At 45.8% G+C, this 21,691-nt stretch overlaps 1 protein-coding gene across 1 annotated transcript in view; it reads right to left on the bottom strand.

Moving 5' to 3' along the window:
* The window catches only part of LOC140909917 (transmembrane protease serine 11C), a 60,279-nt gene extending 42,219 nt beyond the window's left edge, over positions 1 to 18,060 (bottom strand). Inside the window, exons 1-3 of the mRNA XM_073340007.1 lie at positions 17,909 to 18,060; positions 11,798 to 11,919; positions 10,763 to 10,881 (exon numbers count right to left, since the gene is read on the bottom strand). Coding sequence (XP_073196108.1) covers positions 10,763 to 10,881; positions 11,798 to 11,919; positions 17,909 to 18,060 — 393 coding nt within the window. The remainder of the gene's footprint in view (positions 1 to 10,762; positions 10,882 to 11,797; positions 11,920 to 17,908) is intronic.
* Between the last annotated feature and the right edge of the window lie 3,631 nt (positions 18,061 to 21,691).

Below are 21,691 nucleotides of genomic sequence, written 5' to 3' on the forward strand. Positions count from 1 at the left end.
AGTGTAAAATATACACTGCCCTTCTGCTCCAAGGCAGTGGATTAGCAGAGCATACTTTCTTACTTCAGAAATCTCTGTAGCAGTGATTGCAAGCAGGTAAGTTTCAAACATATGGATTCAGACAGTAAAAGCAATTGGAGGCTCACCTGGGCTTTGCAGAAAGGGTGCAGGTGGGTTCAGAGGCAGAAGATCCATCCTCATCGCCAAAACTTTGTAGAAACCGGGCAAGGTACTAACAAACTTCAACAGGACTTTATTTTTAGAGTGGAAACCTCTTTACCAAGCTGCTGCTGCACCCTCGGTAGCTCTCACTCCGCCTCCTCAACTTCCCCCCATCCTTCCTATTTCCTGTCCTTTCAGAGTCCCAGCAGTCAGTGCTCCCAGTTCTAATAATTACATGCAGCATCTAAACACCACAGGTTGTTTATTTTACTTAGTCCTCATGGTCATTCAGTTGAATTAGACTTTGCCAGAGTAAGGACTGCATAAAAAAATTAACAATCACGCCACCATATGGCCCTAAATTTGGGATTGTTAATGGCTCATAATCCATGCTATGTAAAGTGAACCCTATACCAGATTGATGGGTACCTTATAAATGGATCTAATAAATAGAACTAGCTGTTTAGTCATTGCATTAACTCAAGTATAAAAATATAATCAGACAGGCCAAAAAAGAATCTGAAGAGCAATTAGCCAAAGACTTAAAAACTAACAGCAACATTTTTTTTAAAATTACATCAGAAGCAGGAAGTCAGCCAAACAGCCAGAGAGGCCACTTGATGTTCGAGAGCTAAAGGAGCACTCAAGGAAGATAAGGTCATTATGGAGAAGCTGAATGAATTATTTGCATCAGTCTTCACACCTGAGGCATTCTTTTTAGATGACAAATCTAAGGAACTGTCCTATATTGAGGTGTCAGTGGAGGAGGTTTGGGAACAAATTGATCAATTAAACAGGAATAAGTCACCAGGACCAGGTGGCACCCAAAAGTATTGAAGGAACTCAAATATGAATTTGCAGGACTACTAACTGTGGTATGTAATCTATCATTTAAATAACCTACTGTAACAGATGACTGAAGGATAGCTAATGTGACACTAATTTTTTAAAAAGGCTCCAGAGGTGATTCTGCTAATTACAGGCTGATAAGCCTGACTTCAGTACCGGGTAAACTGGTTAAATTATAGTATCAGATACATGGAGGAACAGGATTTGTTGCGGAAGAGTCAACATTGCTTTTGTAAAAGGAATTCACGCCTCACAAATCTATTAGAATTCTTTGAGAGGATCAACAAGCATGTGGACAAAGGGGATCCAGTGGATATAGTGTACTTGAACTTTCAGAAAATCTTTGACCAGGTCCCTCACCAAAGGCTCTTAAACAAATAAGCAGTCATGGGATAAGAGAGAAAGGCCTCTCATGGATCGGTAACTGGTTAAAAGATAGGAAACAAAGGGTAGGAACAAATGGTCAGTCTTCAGATTGGAGAGAGATAAATAGTGGTGTCCCCTAGGGGTCTGTACTGGGACCAGTCCTATTCAACATATTCATAAATGATCTGGAAAAAGGAGTAAACAGTGAGGGGTCAAAATTTGCAGAGGATGCAAAACTACTCAAGATAGTTAAGCGCAAAGCAGACTGAGAAGAGTTACAAAGATCTCACAAAACTGGGTGACTGGGTAACAAAATGGCAGATGAAATTCAATGTTGATACGTGCAAAGTAATACACATTGGAAAACATAATCCCAATGATACATATAAAATGATGGGGTCTAAATTAGCTGTTACCACTCAAGAAAGAGATTTTGGTGTCACTGTGGATAGCTCTCTGAAAACATCGTCTCAATGTACAGTGGCAGTCAAAAAAAGTGAACAGAATGTTGGGAATCATTAGGAAAAGGATAGATAGTAAGACAAAATATCATATTACCTCTATATAAATCGATTTTGAATACTGCGCGCAGATGTGCTCACTCCATCTCAAAAAAGATATATTGGAATTGGAAAAGGGTAACAAAAATGATTAGGGATATGGAACAGCTTCCATATGAGGAGAGATTAATAAAAGTAGGACTTTTTAGCTTGGAAAAGAGACAACTAAGGGGAGACACGATAGAGGTGTATAAAATCATGATTGTTATGGAGAAAGTAAATAAGGAAGTGTTATTTACTCCTTTTCATAACACAAGAACTAGAGGTCACCAAATGAAATTAATAGGCAGCAGGTTTAAAACAAATAAAAAAGTATTTCTTCACACAACACACAGTCAACCTGTGGAACTCCTTGCCAGGGGATGTTGTGAAGGCCAAGACTATACCAGAGTTCAAAGAAGAACTAGATACGTTCATGGAGGGTAGGTCCATCAATGACTATTAGCCATGATGGGCTGGTATGATGTCCCTAGCCTCTGTTTGCCAGAAGCTGGGAATGGGCAACAGGGGGAGATGGATTATTTGATGATTACCTTTCTTTTCATTCCCTCTGGAGCACCTGGCATTAGCCACTGTCGGAAGACAGGATACTGGACTGGATGGACTGTTGGTCTGACCCAGTATGGCCGTTCTTATGTTCTTAAGAATTCTTCCACAGACTCTGCCTCAAAGAATTCTTTCACAAAAATGACACCACTCACAATTACCAGGTCCCCACTAACTATCATAAGAAAAAAAATAATCTGACTGGATACCGTAGAGTAGATGAAACCACATGCTTGATCATTATATTGATTGCTTCAGGAAAAAACCTGACTGTAAAAATCTTTAAACTCACATCCACCAAAATCTCTTCACCACCAAGAGGACAGCCATACAGTCCCTGAAATCTCACCACCAGAGAGTGATCAAACCAGCAGACAAAGGGGGTGCCATCATAGTCCTCAACTGTTAAGACCAACCAACAATTCTCTGACTCCAGCTACTACAGTATAAAGAACTCAAAGAAGACCCCACACCAGAGTTTACCCAAAAAGTTGAGGATATCATCAAATATTTCCCCAAACAACTCCAATAGAAACTTTACAATCTCATCCTCCATGAATGCACCCTAAAGACCTTCTATATACTTCACAAGATACATAAACAAGGGAACCCGGGCAGAACCATCATATCTGGCCATAGCACTCTTACTAAAGGAATATCAGGACGCATAGGAACCATCCTCAAACCACTCACCACACAAAGGGCCAGGTTCCTCCAGGACACAACTGACTTCCTCCATAAACTCTGCAACATTAACCTCAGAAAACCGTCCTTGCCACCATGGATGTCACTTCTCTATACACCAACATCCCTCACAGTGACAGCATAGCTGCCTGACTGTAATATTTACAAGACAATGGACAACCCTCTGAGAGCCATCCCAAACACATTGCCAGATTCATCCATTTCAATCTTCACCCACAACAATTTTACATTCAACAACAAACACTTTGTCCAAGCCATGGGAACAACCATGGGTGCTAGGACACCTCCCCAGTATGCCAACCTCTTCATGGGCTGCCTTGAAGAAGAATGGCTGGACAAACGCACCACAAAACCGATGATATACTTGAGATAAGTTGATGATATTTTCATCCTCTGGATGGATGACAAACTCCCTCAGATTGCCACAACTTCAGAAACCGCCACCCATCCATTAAACTCTCTCTGGAACACTCCCACGCTAGCATAAACTTCCTGGACACCACGATCAGCTTCAACAATGGAACCCTACAGACAACTATACACAGAAACCCACGGATCACCACACCTACCTTCATAGATCCAGGAACCACCCCAAACACACCGAGAAATCTGTTACCTACGGCCAGGCACTCAGACACCACAGAACATGCTCCAAGGAGAGAGTCCAGGATACACACCATAACACACTCAAAACTATCAGGAATTGGGGCCTGCAGCAGAGCTAGTTTCCAAGCAGCCTCGTCAGTACAGCTGGCCTGCAACAGCTGCCTGATAACCCCAGAACCTCATTGGCTTCCGAGGCCAGCAGGCTGGTTCTTAAGCCAGCTACAGCAGCAGCTCGCTAGCTTCTCAACACTCATGCCCACCAGCGTGCTTGCTCCTGCTCTACCTTATTCCTATCTGATCCTGCCTTGCACCCAGCCTTGCCTCTGTCCCGTCCCTGCCTTGAACCCTTCCTTGCCTGCTACCCTGCTTGCTCAAGTTCCTGACCTCTGGTTTTGAACCTCGCCTCTGGCTCCTGACTATGGACTCTGGCTCGACCCCTGGCTCTTATATCCAGTTCCTGACTTCTGGTCTTGACCCTGGCTCTGGCTACAGCTCTGACTACAGCTCTGGCTCCAGCCACTTGGCCTGCTGCCTGCTCTGGACACTAGGCTAGACCACCCTCATCCTGGTTGGCTGGCAGAAAACTGCCTTCCCCAAACAAGAACACTCCACCCGAGAAGTAAATCGATTCAAGGAACAGGCCACCCAAATACCCCAAGGGAACCTGCTAAATACAGAAATAACCCCCCTCCCTCCGACTGCACACCCCTACTTGTCACCTACCACCTCACACTAGAATCCATACAGGGTATCAAACAGCTACAACCCATGTAAAGTGGGGACCCCATCCTGAACGAAATCTTTCCTGAACTCCCTCTTCTGGCCTGCAACCAACCTCCCAGCCTCTCCAAGCTCATTATCAGAAGCAAGCTCCACACAAACCAGGCCACGCCAACTCAAAGCAGCACTAGACCCTTCCAGAACAACAGACGCAAAACCTGCAGACATATTTCCACTACTACAATGATCAACACCCCCCACAACACAGCTTTCAAGATCCATGAGTCCTACACATGCCTATCACAACACATGGTGTACCTCATCCAGTGCACTCAATGCCTTAACAACAACAACTATGTGGTTGAAACCAGACAATCACTACACTCTCGAATGAACTCACACAGGAAAACGATAAAAGACAAAAACACCCTGTCATCTGTGGGTGGACACTTTTCACGGCGCAATCACTCTCTATCTGACCTCTCAGTCCTCATCCTCAAAGGAAACCTCCACAACACTTTCAAAAGACGAGCCTGGGCACTTAAATTCATAATTCTGCTAGACACTAAAAATCATGGACTGAACAGAGACACCAGATGTATGACTTATTACAACAATCTGTAATCCATTAACCACCACCCCCTTTTTTCCCTCCCATATGACTGCAGAGGCGTCAATGGGCCACTCCACCTTGAATGAACCCTTAGTATTGTATTAACTACCTATGCTAAACAATCTGTTCCACCTTGTATTTAACTGTGCTGCTTGGAGTACCTTTTCTGGACTGGAAGAACTCTGTGTAGCTCAAAAGCTTGTCTCTTTCACTAACAGAAGTTGGTCCAATACAAGATATTATCTCACCCACCTTGTCACAGTTAAACATGTCCCTCTAATCAAGTAGCACGGGTGTAAATGAGGACAGAATCTGTCCCACATCATCCTGGTAATCTAATCCGGAAATCCTTGGATATAACCAGTTCCAAAACAGCCACTTCAGTGTAGTTCATTTCAAAACTGACCATTTTCCCCACAATCCATTTTGTAATAATTTCCCATTGACAATAAAAGTTATTTGTATAGCATGCTCTACAATACTTTTCTTATTGCCTTTCTAAATTTTTAAAAACAACGGAAAATTATGGTTTTTAAATGCCTTTACAATATTTGGTAGAGAAGTAACTGGATTTGATGCTCTGACAAGGTATTATCTGCAAACCCACATTATTTGTCCTCAGACATACTCAAGTATTATATTTCAAGAGTGATATTCATTGAAGTAAGCCTATCCTCAACGTCTATACTTAACGAAGTGGTGGATTCTCCACCACTTGAAGTCTAATTCAAGATTAGATGTCTTTGTAAAGAAGATGCTCTTGATCAACCTCAAGATATGGGCTAGGTTCAAAAGTAACTGGCTGAAATCCCGTGGCCTGTGTTTTACAGGAGGTCAGACTAGATGATCATCATAGTCCCTTCTGGCCTTCATATCTATGCATCTAGCACCTTCCATCTGAAAGGAGACCTACAAGTTTTATACATGATGCACTGATTCATATACCCCCCTGCTGACACTCAGTCAGTGCCGGGATGGGAAATGGGGGTGGTTTTCAGATTATCATGAAGGAAGAAGGGGCAGACCTGCAAACCTTCAGAGACGGAGATTTCTTGGGGAAATCCAGTTCCACCCCACAGCTCTTGGGGCATTTGTGCAGAGATCTGGCCTCTCCACACTTCTCCTTCGGCCGCACAGTTTGCTCTGGAGCCACACTGCCACCTCCACCACCGCAGCCCACCCAGCCAGGAGCTGGCTAAACACCACACCCCGGCAGGAGAGTTGTGGGAGATAAGGGACGGGACAAGGCTGGAGGAGGGGTTTAAATTTAATGCAGGAGGCCATGAAGGGACGGACCTGGCCAGGCCCGTGGCAGAGGAGGAGGAATCTGAAAGTGGGGATTTTCAAGCCCTCTCAAAAGGAAAGCCCCACCCGTGCAGTCCTCATCATACTTGGGGCTCTGCAGTGCCCCCTCTAGAGGTGGAGGTCACCCAGCTAAGCCACTGCGCGGAGAGCTGAGGGATCCTTACCAGGGTGAGCCACGGTAATCACTACAGATGTGCAGCCCTTCGGTGGCTGGATCAGGGTACAGATGGGGCTGGCGCTATGGCTGTGCACCCCCACTGAGGTTATTATTGAGCGGGATGGGAAGCTGGCCTCTGGGAGGACTAAGGGAAAACAGATTGATTTGGTGGGGGCAGCAGAAACCGAACTAAAAATCTGACATGGGGAAAGGTAGGAACTGTTGGTTTCCAGGGAGTGGAGGCAGAAAAGCCAGCAGAGAAGAAATGTTCTCTGAGGAGTCTAAGAGGAGATCAGCTGGGTTGTAAGGGGACCCACTATAAAATAAGCTTGGGAGTGGGGGGCATCCGGAAATCATGAACCCCCTGTCCATGCACCTGGGCTCCCTAGATACCACATACAGGAGGAGAAGATCTGATTGAGTGTATTTTAGGGTGGGAAGGGAAGATAACTTTTCAAGCTAGCCAGAACAGCGCAACCTGAGCAGAGATTGGATCAGGACCCCAGGCTAACATCTTGCTCTCTCAGAGAGGTCTAAGGGAACTCTAAGGTCCACTCGGGGTAAGCAAGCCGGGAAGCAGAAACCTTTCATTATCTCCTTCCCCATTTCCTCCAGCTCCCAGCATCATCCCGGGAATATGTTTGCCAGACATTCCAGTCAGTTGTGGGGTGCTGATCAGTGCACCAAACTTATCAGCACTCTGGCATGATTTCCAACCTTCCCGTCGGTCTTCAAGGAGATAAGGAAGCAGGAAGCGTTATTCATACTTGCAGTGTCAGTGTCCCATGCTGAAGCTGCACTGAGTACAAATGTGTACGCAGCTGCTCCCAGGGAAGGTATTGGAGTGGGGGTCCAAAATATTCCACCAGCTCTCTAAACACAACTCGTCTGTGACCTGTTCTGAGTATGGACAAAGGAAGCCTATTCAGACAAGGATCGGAGCGGGGAGAGACTGCCAGGAGTTGCACAACAGGTGGTTTGAGTGTATCAGATTGTTAGGGATGATTCACTTTTGGTCACCATGTTTATCATTATGAAACGTACTGCATTTATCTACAGAGCATCCCTGTGATTAATGGCAATGGGGAGGCTTAGGGCTGTTAAAACATTGAACCCAGAGGGATTCGAATAAATCCAGATAAATTAGGAAGCAGGAACAACCACAAAGGGACAGGAAGCTGGGTTTTAACAAACAGGTGAAAATCCTTTGGATTGAAATGGTGGCAAGTTGAGCAAACTGCCAATTAATAAGAATGCTTTGAATTGTCTGGAGCAGATTGGGCTGAATTAGGAGGAATCTCATGAGTAGTGGAAATGTTTTTCCTAGAACTGCCCCAGAGTAGAGGAACTCCTTCAAATACCACAGTCAGCCTTGATCTTTCTCTCAGTTACGTCAGCTGGAGTTTTGCCATTGGTTTCATGAAGGGGCAGGATTAGATCCACTAAGAGTCTATCATTATTCATTTATATACTGAGTTGTTTTCTAAATTGCCAAGGGCAATTTTAAAAAGGTAGTCTGAATACATTCCATTCATCCTTTTTGGATAGGCCAGCTGAGGTTAAGAGAAAAAGGAGGAGGGGAAGAAGAAATGGTACAATTTTTTTCGTTGGTGAGAGCTAGAAAACAAGGTGATCGATGTTTTACAACTGGTAACGTTTCTGTGGCAATGGACAAGAGTGCACCATGGAGCGAGTCAGGTCCAAGGGAGATGGGGAGCTCAAGCCACCTGCAGAGAAGTTCACCTATGGGGCAAGGACAGCTCTTGGGAGAGAAGATCGTAGGAGTGGCTCCAGGAAAGCCGGTGTACTCCTCGGGGTCTTTATTAGAGCAGCACGAATACTGTTCATTCGATAATACATCTAACTATGAACGCATTGCGTATCAAATAAAATTAATCCAGGAAACAACATTATTCTTTCAATTTGTGGAGGATTTTTCCCCCTCCACCAAATTCTCTGATTCTCACACATTTGAAATCCCCACACGTTTGTAGGTGTTTACAGTAGCATCTGAAGCCCCAACTAAATTCAAGGCCGGTTGTGCAAGGTGCTGTACAAACACAGAGTAAGAGACAGTTCTCACATTGAAACACTTGCAATCTCAGGTCTCAAGACAGACACAGGGTGGAAGGGGAAAATAGACGCACGGAGAAGAGCAGTGACTCAGACAAGGTCATACAGTTGAGCTGGTCATTGGCAGAGCCAGGAATACAACCCAGGACTCCCAAGCCAGGACTCTGTCTCCTAAGGCAGGATGCTTTCTATAGTTTACGTGTTGAAGTGAAGTGACTATGTTGCACAGCCCTCAGTAAATGACTGAGTAGTGCTGGGAGAGTGGGAAGTGCTGATTGCCCTGGTGTGAACAGCTAGGCAAGGTCACTGAACAGAAGGTGAGAGAGACAAGCATCATGTCGTGAGGAATAAAAGACATGAGCACAATTGCTTGCTTATTGCTGCAAAGGATTGAACTCTGCAATTATCACCGGCAGAGAAGTGTAATTTCCTTTCTTATTTTCTCTTCCAGGTGCAGTACATATCTATTTCCATAGCTCCTCTATGAGGGATAGCCAGTCAACTCATGCCTATCCCGTGCTATCAATAGAGTTGTTACCCAGTGCAGCATACCAAAGGGACTGAAAAAGGGCTCAATGCTGCCGGGGGCTGGGTGCCCTCAGCTCCCAGCAAAGCCGTCGTTGACAGCTAGGGCTCTCGGCACCTTGCAGGCCCAGACACTGTAATACAATTTTTTCCCCTACGGAGAGAATCATAAACAGCAAATGGGATCAAGATTAGGTGGCTTGCTGACCCAACCAGGGGACTTGTTGAATTACTAAAGGGAGCAGGAAGGAGACTGAAACTCAAGTGTATTTTCATTCCGATTGCAGTAGAGGTCCAGTCCCAACGATCTCATCTAAATCGACGAGAGAGAGTCAGAGTGGCAAGGGAAGTGGCTTATGTCATAGAATATCAGGGTTGGAAGAGACCTTAGGAGGTCATCTAGTCCAACCCCCTCCTCAAAGCAGGACCAATCCCCAACTAAATCATCCCAGCCAGGGCTTTGTCAAGCCTGACCTTAAAAACTTCTAAGGAAGGAGATTCCACCACCTCCCTAGCTAACCCATTCCAGTGCTTCACCACCCTCCGAGTGAAAAAGTTTTTCCTAATATCCAACCTAAACCTCCCCCACTGCAACTTGAGACCATTACTCCTCGTTCTGTCATCTGCTACCACTGAGAACAGTCTAGATCCATCCTCTTTGGAACCCCCTTTCACATAGTTGAAAGCAGTTATCAAATCCCCCCTCATTCTTCTCTTCCGCAGACTAAAGAATCCCAGTTCCCTCAGCCTCTCCTCATAAGTCATGTGTTCCAGTCCCCTAATCATTTTTGTTGCCCTCCACTGGACATTTTCCAGTGTTTCCCACATCCTTCTTGTAGTGTGGGGCCCAAAACCGGACACAGTACTCCAGATGAGGCCTCACCAATGTCGAATAGAGGGGAACGATCACATCCCTCGATCTGCTGGCAATGCCCCTACGTATACATCCCAAAATGCCATTGGCCTTCTTGGCAACAAGGGCACACTGTTGACTCATATCCAGCTTCTCGTCCACTGTAACCCCTAGGTCTTTTTCTGCAGAACTGCTGCCGAGCCATTCGATCCCTAGTTTGTAGCGGTGCATGGGATTCTTCCATCCTAAGTGCAGAACTCTGCACTCGTCCTTGTTGAACCTCATCAGATTTCTTTTGGCCCAATCCTCTGATTTGTCTAGGGCCCTCTGTATCCTACCCCTACCCTCCAGCATATCTACCTCTCCTCCCAGTTTAGTGTCATGTCCAGTCACACAGCAGGTCAGTGGCAGAAGCTAGGTCTACCTGCCAAGTCTGTCAAGGTTCTGAGTCTGTTCCCGCTCCACCCACAAGCTTTAGCTCAAGCTGTGGCAGCTCATGCTTCTAGCTCTGGACATGCCTGGTTGAATCCACAGTGTGTTGGCCAACTTGGCGGTTGTCAGAGATAAGCAAACCCTGACACAGGCCAGCCCTGGAGCTCAGGGGACAGGAGTCAGAGGTTTGTGGCATAACAGCACATCATTCTGATTTCACGTTAATCATCCCCTGCATGTTCAATGATAAGTTTATAAAGGCAGGGAAGGAGAGAGAAATCCTGACATACCAGTCTCTCGATCCTTCCACTCTGGTCTCTAAACTCTCCTGAGGATTGACTGGCCAGGCCATCGCTGTACTGGATACTGGTGACTTTAAAGTTGCCATTGTAATAGAATAGCTTCTGATCTGAAAGGAAAGAAAAGGAATGGGTAATACTTGCCTTACAGCCCATCCAGGGCTGGCTCAGACCACTCTGGGGTCTCCTGCAAAAACATTTGATGGCCCAAGAGTGGGCAGGTCTCCATCTGCATGAATGCCATTCAGACAGCAGCAGTCCAAGAGCTGGCAGTGGTGGATAAAAGTTTCCTGTTGAACAGAACAGGAATGGGGGTTGACCCTGCCATTTGGGTCGAGCAGAGCTGTAACAAAGGGGGAAAGATCATCCAATTCCCCAGAAGGGTATCCCCATCAACCTCTCCGGCAACAAGCAGCCGTTCATATTCAGCCCCCCACAGCGCCAGAGCATGGGCAAGAAATATCGTTCTGGCACCCTGCCCTCCCTCCAGGGCTTGCCCAAAATTGCGTGTGTTACAGTGGTGCTTAGGAACCCCACTCAAGGATCAGGGTCCCATTGAGCCAGGCACTGTACAGGCACATAGCAAAAGAAGAGCTCACAGTCTGAATGAGACAGGACACAACAGATGGACCAGACAGACAGGCCGGGTGGGAGAGTCAGAATAGAATGGATAGTTTCTCAGAAAGCTCAGCTGGTCACTTGGCAAACCAACGCCACATGGCAGTGATGTGCAGGCATCACAGCAGAGGTGGGTTTAGCAGAAGGATCTGAAAAGAGTACAAGACATGAGCGAGAGACAAGAGCGACAGCGACACTTGCTAGCCCCTGTAGCAGGAGGCAGCACTGAGCAGCGATTGCTGAAGGGGGAAAGAAGCAGGAGATGTAGACGGTGGTGGTTACTCCCCCTAGAGGAGTTTTAATTCTGTTGATGGAAACACTGGCTCCCAGTAACATGCAAAGCACCTGAACCCGAGGGAGCTGCACCATACTACATGCCCAAACAGTGAAAATACACGCAATACTTACCATAGGCCAAAAAATACACCAGGAGGCCGATGGTGATGGCCAACGCCATCGCTGCAGCCACGGCGATTAGAGCGCTCTTCCAGGGCTCGAAAAATTTCGGTTTGGTGGCCAACTGGTGAACTCTGAAAAGCAAAGGGGGAAAAACATCCCCTGCCTATCAGTAAATGTACCAAGAATCCCAACCTGTAATTTCCCCAGCGACCTCCCCGTCCCAGACAAAATGCTCCAGGGCCGTGCTGCCACCCCAAACAGCCAAAAAGCCTGAGTCAGGCCTTAAAAATCAGGAGAGTTTAGGAAAAACAGAAATGGGTTCTTTCCATTTGCTTTCTGGGTATTAAGCCTTTAGGGCTCGCCTGGGTCACATTTTCAAGTTTCTCTTCACGGTCCAGAGTTCTAGAAACCTACTACCTCTTTTAAATGAAAGCCAAGAGGCTCACATAACTCCAGGAGCAGGAGCTCTAATAAAGACACCAAATATCATGAGACTTGCAATAAAATCGCAAGAGTTGGCAGTGAGATAGGGCAAACATAATACCTATCTTTAAAAATGGGAACAAAGAGGACCCAAGGTATTATAGACCAATCAACCTAAATTCAACACTGGAAAGGTACTGGAACAAATTATTAAACCATCAGTTTGTAAGCACCTAGAGGATCATAGGGTTATAAGGAATAGTTAGCATGGAATTGTCAAGAACAAATTACGCCAACCTAATTTCCTTCTTTGACAGGGTTGGCTTAGTGAATAGGAGGAAAGCAGTTGACATGACAGATCTTGATTTTAGTAAGGCTTTTGACACAGTCTTACATGGCATTATCATAAGCAAACTAGTGAAATGTGGTCTAGATAAAATTATTAGAAGGTGAATGCAAACCTGGTTGACAGGTAGTAAACCATTGGTCCTTTGAGTGCTATCAAAATGAAAGGATATATCTAGTGGTGCCCCATGGGGTCACTCCTGGGTCTGGTCCTAGCCAATATTTTTATTAATGACTTAGGTAATTGAGTGGAGAGTACAACTGGCAGTAGTCCTGAAAAGAATCTGAGGGTTATAGTGGATCACAAATTGAATACGAGTCAACAGTGTGATGCAGTTGCAAAAAAAGCTAATATCATTCTGGGTGTATTAGAAGAAATGTTGTATGTAAGACACGGGAGGTAATTGTCCTGGTCTACTTGACACTGGTGAGGCCTCAACTGGAGTACTGTGCCCAGTTCTGGGCACCACAATTTAGGAGAGAGGTGGACAAATTGGAGAAAGTCCAGAAAAGAGTATCAAAATGATTAAAGGTAGAAAACCTGACCTATGAGAAAAAGTTTAAAAAACCTGAGCATGTTTAGTCTTGAGTAAAGAAGAGTGTGGGGAGACCTTATAGCTTTCAGATCTGTTAAGGCTATTATGAAGAGGACAGTGTATATTTGTTCTCTATGTCCTCTGCAGTTCGGCCAAAAAGTAATGGGCTTAATCTGCACCAAAGAAGACTTAGGTTAGATATTAGGAAATACTTTCTAACTATAAGGGTAGTTAAATTCTGGACAGGCTTCCAAGGGAAGTTGTGGAATCCCCATCATTGGAAGGTTAAGAACAGGTTGGACAAACACCTGTCAGGGATGGTCAAGGTTGACTTGGCCCTGCCTCAGCAGGCTGGACTTGATGACTTCTTGAGGTCCCTTCGAGCCCTACATCTCTAAGATTCTATAGTGGGGGGCCCCTCTTGGCCACATTTCTAGTTGTTAAAACAATCTGCATTAGGACTTGAGATGAAGTCACCTCTCACTGAAGAGTTCCTCCTTAAGTTTCCCCATAAGCAATGCAGAGTTCAAGATACTGCATCCTCTGAAGATCTGGAGATACCGACCCTCATGCTGCATCAGCCTACTTGACGGTCTGGGTGATATCTCAAGCATAAACTGGTCAGAAAATGGGTGAAAGTGGCAAAAGAACATAACTTTCACTAACTCTGCAAGAATCAAATCATGGTCCCATTGAAATCACAAGGGGTTTTACCTGGATTTCAGTGGGATCAGGATCTGGCTTGGTGTTGCCTGGGGACCATTGTTTAGCCCCTTTAATAACCAGTTTCAAGTCTGATTAGAGTCAATGAGACTTGTACGCACGGACACCAGGGCTGGCGCTGGCCTCAGGAGTGTTTTGGGAAGGGGTGGGGTAAGTTAAAGCAGGGTGTGGAGGTACGTTATATTCTACAGCCTGACGTTAGCTGCTTTTCCTGCTACACACGCCCCCCCCTCCGCCCCCATCGGCCTGCAATTTACACTCATTTTGCTCACCTGCTGAATGCCAAATGAATGTGTTACAGTACTTCACCACCTACACCCATTTTTCAGTGCAACGGGTGTAACTAACCCTGCTGTTTACATCACCATGGCATTTGGACCAGTCTCCCATGGGAGCTATGGATGCCTCCATTCGCTCCAGGCTGCATTCGGATTACAGACCACAAAGGGATCAAACATGAACAAGACCAACAGGGGTCCTTTTCTGTTGCAGGCTTGCTCCCTGCACAGTCTTTCCAAGTGCTTGCTCCCAGATTAGCTTTGAAATCTTCTAAAAAGATGCACCACTGAACAGGATAATGACAGTGATTGAACACTATGTAGCTTCAGCATTACAATTATAGCTGTGCCCAAAAACCTGCAAAGCTCAGATTCACCTACAGAGCCCCAATCCAGGGGAAAAAACCTTCAGTACATAGGTTTCAGAGTAACAGCCGTGTTAGTCTGTATTCGCAAAAAGAAAAGGAGGACTTGTGGCACCTTAGAGACTAACCAATTTATTTGAGCATAAGCTTTCGTGAGCTACAGCTCACTTCTTTAACTTTAACCACACAAGTGGTCCCACTGAATTTTTGTGTGTGCTGTCATGTCTTTTAAACTCGCTGTTGGTTATGGCAACACTTTGACAACATGAAACCAAAATATGTTACTTGTAATGCAATCGTCTCCAAATTGCAATATGCCCATCTAAAACCACATTACAGTACTCAAAGACTTCAGATTAAGTATGTATCTAAGTGTCCTTTGCTGGATCAGGGACCTAGATTTGAACTTTCCCAAAATTTAGGGGGAAATGGATTGAACTGGGACCTTGGATCAATTACAGAGAAAGGCAACAGCTGCTAAATTTGAATAAGGATCCAACTTCCCTAAAGCTGGCAGTGTCTGGTTCAGACCCTGCTTTATAAAAAATACAAACAAACCCAACTGCTCATGTAGAAACAAGAGCCAATGCTGATTCAGCCATCATTGAAATGCTTCTATGCTGCTTTCGAATGAACAACAGAGTCATTAGCTGTTGTTTTCAGCATCACCAACACCCTGAAGGTTTTGATTTCTATTTCCTGCCCAGGTTTGCCGCAATGTGTTTTCAGTAAGGAATAATGGGATTGCTGTATTACGGAGATAAGGCAGGTGCTGCGGGTCCAACAGCTCATGGCTGTTCTAGTTCCAAAACAAGTTTGAATTCCCAAGGGATCCTTGCAAGGACTGAGGTTGTTGAAAAGTATGCAGAGTGGGCCAAACTCTGTGATCAGTTAGAGCCATGCAGCCACTCTGAAGTCATTGCCGTACGGTGAGCATCAGCCAGGATGGGGTTCTGTGCAGGGCACTTAGAAATGTCTTTCGTGAGATGAGCCTTCTGAGAAGTCAAGCTAGTGTACTCCCTTGCTTCCAAGATCTACAACGATTTAATTCGGAGATTTGCCCCGTATTTGCGGGATAAGTGATGCAATTCTTTTACATGTTCTCCAAATAGCAAGCTTCCTTTCCAGTCAGAAGGAGGCTACACAGATGACAGAACGAGGAGTAATGGTCTCAAGTTGCAGTGGGGGAGGTTTAGATTGGATATTAGGAAAAACTTTTTCACTAAGAGGGTGGTGAAACACTGGAATGCGTTACCTAGGGAGGTGGTAGAATCTCCTTCCTTAGAGGTTTTTAAGGTCAGGCTTGACAAAGCCCTGGCTGGGATGATTTAACTGGGAATTGGTCCTGCTTTGAGCAGGGGGTTGGACTAGATGACCTTCTGGGGTCCCTTCCAACCCTGATATTCTATGATTCTATGATTCTACACACTTTACTCGTGCCTGGTCTATGCAGTTTTTGTACTGGCATGACTATTTTGGTTAGGGGTATGATATTTTTTTCTTAGACTGAAATAGTTACATTGTTACGACCCCTAGCATGGATGTAGTTTTATCAATATAAAAAGCCCCTAATACCAGTATTATATATTTCCTGTCTCTTAAAGGAATAAGCTATATCAATATAAGCACCTTTATACCAGTATAACTGCATTGACAATAGGAGGGCTGTACTGCTTTAAATATACTACAGCAGCTCGTGTAGAGACAAACTGTGCAAGATCGCACTGGTGCTCCGTTTCCACATTGAAATGCAAAGCGAAGTAGCTGAATATATGCATATTCTGTTACAGATAAAAAGCTGGAAAGGGTGCTGCTACGGTTGGGAAGGACATAGGGTGAACTAGTTCTTTTCCTTTGTATTGTTTTGCAAAGTCAATGCCATATTTTGTACAATCTTAAAAAAAGTTTCAGTGCATTTAAAGAATAAATTTCACCAATCCAGAACCAAGATTTTTTTTTGTTTCAAGTTTCCAGGGACAGATTATAATCAGCAGTAAATTTAAAATAATGTTAAAGTTCACCAACAGTAAAATGTCTTACTAAATTAGACCCCTCCAAGTTGCAATGCAATGGCATTGCAGGATCAGGGCCTTATTCTTTTAACTCCATAATAAACTACTCCCTGGAGATAATAGTTTCATTGACAATTTCAGTGGGATCACTTGTGGAGTACAGTGCTATTCAGGGAAAGGGTATCACAGTCTGTCCCTGAGCAATTAGAGTCACACAGGCAAAAATACAGGACTCATGCCTCAGAAGCTTTACCCTTAAAAAAAGGCACCTTAAGCTGTTCAGTTTGGGGGCAAGAGCGGCCAACTAAGTTAGGGGAAATATAAGGGAACAGCCTCAGCCACCATACATTTCTAAATGAAATCCAAAGCTTTCAGGTCTAGGTAAGTCTGGCTAAGGATTTCCACTTGAATTTGCTTTTCCAGCCCACGATCCAACTCCCCCATCAAACCCCAACTCTCCCAGTCATCCCGCCCATGAGCCCCACCCACACATCAAACTCCAGGTTCCCCTCACATCCAGCCCGTGAACCCCCCCCCAAACCGCGACCCCCCCCTTTTATCCCGACCAGTGGCTCTCAACCTTTCCAGACGACTGTACCCTGACAGAACTCTTCGGTACACCTTCTCGGTTTCAGGAGTCCGATTTGTCTTGTGTACCCCCATCTTTCACCTCATTTAAAAACTACTTGCTTACAAACTCAGACATAAAAACACAAAAGTGTCACAGCACACCATTATTGATAAATTGCCGACTTTCTCATTTTTCCACATAAATATAAATATTGTATTTACATTTCAGTGTATAGTATGCAGAGCAGTATGAAGTCATTGCGTGTATGAAATTTTAGTTTGTACTGACTTCGCTAGTGCTTTTTATGTTGTCCATTGTAAATCTAGGCAAATATCTACGTGAGTTGATGTATCCTCTGGAAGAACTCTGCATACCCCTGGTTGAGAACCACTGAGCCAGACCATTCCACCATCTTGCACTTTCAATCTGTGACCCTCCAGTTAGTTTCCACGCCTCCTCCTGCTGCCCCTGCAGTGAATCCCTTCTCCTCTGAGGATCTGTACATTTCAGAATGGTCCATCATGAGTAGGGTGACTGGATGTCTGAATTTTGTAGGCACAGTCCTGATATTTGGGGCTTTGTCTGATATAGGCACCCATCACCCTCCACTCTCCTCCCAATTTTTCACACTTGCTATCTGGTCACCCTAATCGTGAGCCGCATTCTGTCTAAGCATCCTCACAGAGAGAGATGGAGTGAGGTTAAGCCACTGGCTTTTGGACCGGGGGAAGAGAGGAGATGACTGATGGCCTCACTCCAGGTCCTTCAGGCGCATCTTAATGTAAACAAAAGAATCTCCACAAACAGCATCCCTTGCTACCATTGCTCCCTCAAGTCCTGCTCAGAAGGATTAAACACGTCACCTACCTTTGAAGGTCCCACGGCACGCCCCGGTAGGCCTGGTAACCTCTTTGAGATCGACTGAAGTCTCGAAAGCACCGTGAATGCTGCTGGTACATACAGTCATCGCACGGCTGGGTGTTGCAGGGAGAATAGGGTGGTAAGCGAAGAGGCTTCATGGAGCTGCTTGTGGTGGAGTGCTCAGCAGCGTGTGGGTTTAATGCAACATGCAGGAACCGGCATGCAAGTAAAACCCCAAGCAGATGTGAGCACAGAGACAACAAGGAGACTACAAGCTGCCAATCAGCACTCAGTTGTGTTTGACATTGACAGGCTCACATGGCAGAGCGGCCACACCCACTAGGTGAGAAGACTTGTTCTTCACCGGACAGGATTCATAACAGGAAGCTCTTCACATTTCCTGCCAGTATACTCCCTCTTTGGCAAGCTGGTGTCACTGGGCTGTGACCTAAATGCTAGCACCCTCTAGTTTGAACTCCTGGTCAAATCCCTGTTCCTGAGCCTGCATCATTGGCTTTCCTACAGTACCCCTCCTACACGACGATGAGAGAGAGAGAGCAAATAAATGAATACAAAAACAAATGGCTTCTGCCTGTCTAACTCTCCCCAGCTGCTCACTCCTCCCAGACTCGCTTGGCATCAGAGATCACAGCTACGTATGCATCTGGCCAGGTAATTACATGTTAGGTACCTTGTGATTAGCATAATCCCTGCCTTTGGGCCTGCGTAGCTCAGGGCTGCAGCCCTCACATGTGACGTGGGGCAACCGAGAAGGTGTACCGAAGAGTTCTGTCTTTCATTTAGAGGGAGTGTCCATCCCTCTCCCTTGCAAAGACAACCTTGAGCCCGATAGAAGCAGACAGCAGTTGACTGCTGGGGTTGAAAGCTTGCCACTGATTTTTCCTAAAATTCAGCTAATTCGCACTTCCACAAGACAGACTTTTGAGGTCTTTGGAAATCACAGCAGTGGGTCCCTTGATACCAGTCAGCTCTGTGTTTTTGGGGAACCAGGGCGTAGTATCTAGCCTGTCTGACTCATGAAAGACACCGCCCCACCACCACCACCAGTCTCTGCTTGAACCAAAACCGATCAGAGAAAAGGCTTGCAAAGAGCAGTGAAAGGCGTTGGGAGACACACCTAGACCCCTTCTGACAAGGGTGACAAGATTAAGACATCTCCATTAGCATACAGAATGAAGACCAGAGACAACTCCCCTAGCCTCATCTGCACGAAAGATGGGACAGGGATTAGCATAAAGAACGAAGAACAGAGAACCGCACTGAACTCTGGGACCAGAAAAGCAGGGACGCACTGCATCATGGGAATCTCCGCTCCAGATGCTAATGAACCCACGCCTGCACGCACCCAGCTCAGCAATTATCAGACCAATTCTAGTAATGAATCCTTGATTGATATCCAAGATACTGAAGTAGCCTAATTGCATTGTAAGCTCCCTGGAAGAAACCACCACCCATAGCCAAGAGTGATCAGGTCCTATTGTCTAGCCTAAAGAAAACCCTTAAGTCATCAGTTTACCCATAAACAAATCTAGTGTTCTCCCTTGAACCATTGAATTTTCTCTACAAAAACCCCTACCTATGTCCAAGTAAGTGTTCTGATGCGTCGCCTCAAACTCTGCATCAGTTCCACTGGGACTCCATCTCCTGACTGATCGTGCTGGGGGCTCTGCCTGTCTCCGGCACTCAGGACCTTGAGCTACCACCATCACCTGGGAACCCTGACTAGTTCAAGCTTCAGGGAGCAGTGAGATCCCCTTCTTTCTCTCTCTGTTCTCCTTTCTACCTCAGGTATTAACCTTTAATAATGTATGTTATGTTGGTTTAGGCTATCCTTATGTAGTTATCACTATTATTCAATAACTAACTTTTATGGTTAAGCTGGTTGCTTCTCTCTCTCTCCCTCTCTCTCTGAACTTTACTCTTTTGTGTTTTTAGCTTCCCCCATTTACTCTGCAGCAACGCTTCTCTTACCTAAGCTAAAGATCCTTGTAGCACCCAAAAATACTGTAGGGTTTGCTCATCAAGTGGGTTACTACCAGTACAATTGTGATGTGAAGGTGGGATAGGGATGGGTTAAACCTGTGGTATATTAAGCGAGGGGAGGGATAGCTCAGTGGTTTGAGCATTGGCCTGCTAAACCCAGGGTTGCGAGCTCAATCCTTGAGGGGCCCATTTAGGGATCTGGGGGCAAAAATTGGGGATTGGTCCTGCTTTGAGCAGGGGGTGGGACTAGATGACCTCCTGAGGTTCCCTTCCAACCCTGAAATTCTATGATTCTATGGGGGGGCAGCTGAAAGTGCTGCTTGGCCCAGCCTCGAGACCAGGGGCACATAAAGGTGACAGCTTGAAGGTGCCACTTAACAAAGCCCATTGAGTACAGGGACATATGAGGGGATCAGCTGGAGAGTGCTGATTGACCCGGTTTGCTCAGACTTGCTCTGTGTGTGTGTGTGTGTTTGTTTGTTCATCTAGTCCTCGGGCTGGAGGAACGCAGTCCTGGAGAACCTAGGTCCTGCAGGGTAGCTCCATTGGGAGGGGACTTGCAGAAGGAAGGGGTGGAGCTCCATATGAACACACAAATGACACAAGCAGTACATTAATAGAATTACAGAACATCCCCCCCCCCCCGAAGAGTAACCCTAATAAATGAGCATACCCCAAAGTAACAGGCACATCTGGTAACATCCTCTGGTTTTGGTTCAGTTCGCAGCTGGGTGAGGGCGCTGCTACCTAGGGTTATGCTGATAGCATTAGGCCTGCTTTATGTTCCCCCCCAGCCAGCTATCTGGTTGAGGTCAAGCCCACTCCTTTGTCAGCACCTAGTGTGATTTGTCCTCACTCTTAGGGGCCGCATGGTCCAGTAGACTAAGGGTGAGATTTTCAAAAATGCTTATTTTCTAAGAGGAACTTCAATAGGATTTGGGTGTCTCACTCCCAGAGGTGTTTCTGAAACCCTCACCCCAAATACAGATTGGAAAGACAGTCTGACACTGGCTGTCTCCACGGCCTTGGCCAATTCAATTACTGTGATGGGGGATGCACCCCACACCAGCCCTGATAAGGGTAACAAGGGCCTAAGAGGCCACTTAGGTCACCTGAGAGAGGAGGGTCAGGGTTAACTGAGAACGAAGCCTGCCTGGGACAGCACAGAAAACCAGGGAGCTGCAAGTAAATGGGGGCTGAGAGGAAGGAGTCTGCAATTGTTCCCTGGGAGGACTCCAGGAACAAGAAGGAAACCCCTGGGGGAGAATCACAGAGCCATAGAGTTGGAAGGGACTGCAAGTGTCATCTAGTCTAACCCCTGCCAAGAGGCAGGATTTCTTGTGTCTAAACCGTCCAAGACAGGTGGCTCTGTCCAGCCTCATATAGAAAACCTCCAGTGAAGGAGCTTCCACAACCTCCCTCGGCATCTGTTCCATTGTCCTACTGGTCTGACAGTTAGTAAGGTTTTCCTGAGCTTTAATCTAAATCTGCTTTGCGGTAGTTTGAACCCATTGCCTCTTGTCCTGCCCCCTGTGGCAAGAGAGAAATTTTTTTTTCCATCTTTTTAAGTCATCCTGTCAAGTATTTGAAGACCACTATCATGTTCCCCCCTCAAGCTCCTCTTTTCCAAACGAAACATTCCATCCCTTTGATCTTCTTTGGCGCTTGCCTCTAGAGCATTTCCAGTTTCTCCACATCCTTTCTATCCATTGGTGACCAGAACTGGACACGCTACTCCAGCTGAGGCCTAACCAGAGCCGAGTGCATGGTAGTAACACCTCCCGA

This window comes from Lepidochelys kempii, chromosome 4 (assembly GCF_965140285.1).
Source record: "Lepidochelys kempii isolate rLepKem1 chromosome 4, rLepKem1.hap1, whole genome shotgun sequence".
Classification (NCBI taxonomy): Eukaryota; Metazoa; Chordata; order Testudines; family Cheloniidae; genus Lepidochelys; species Lepidochelys kempii.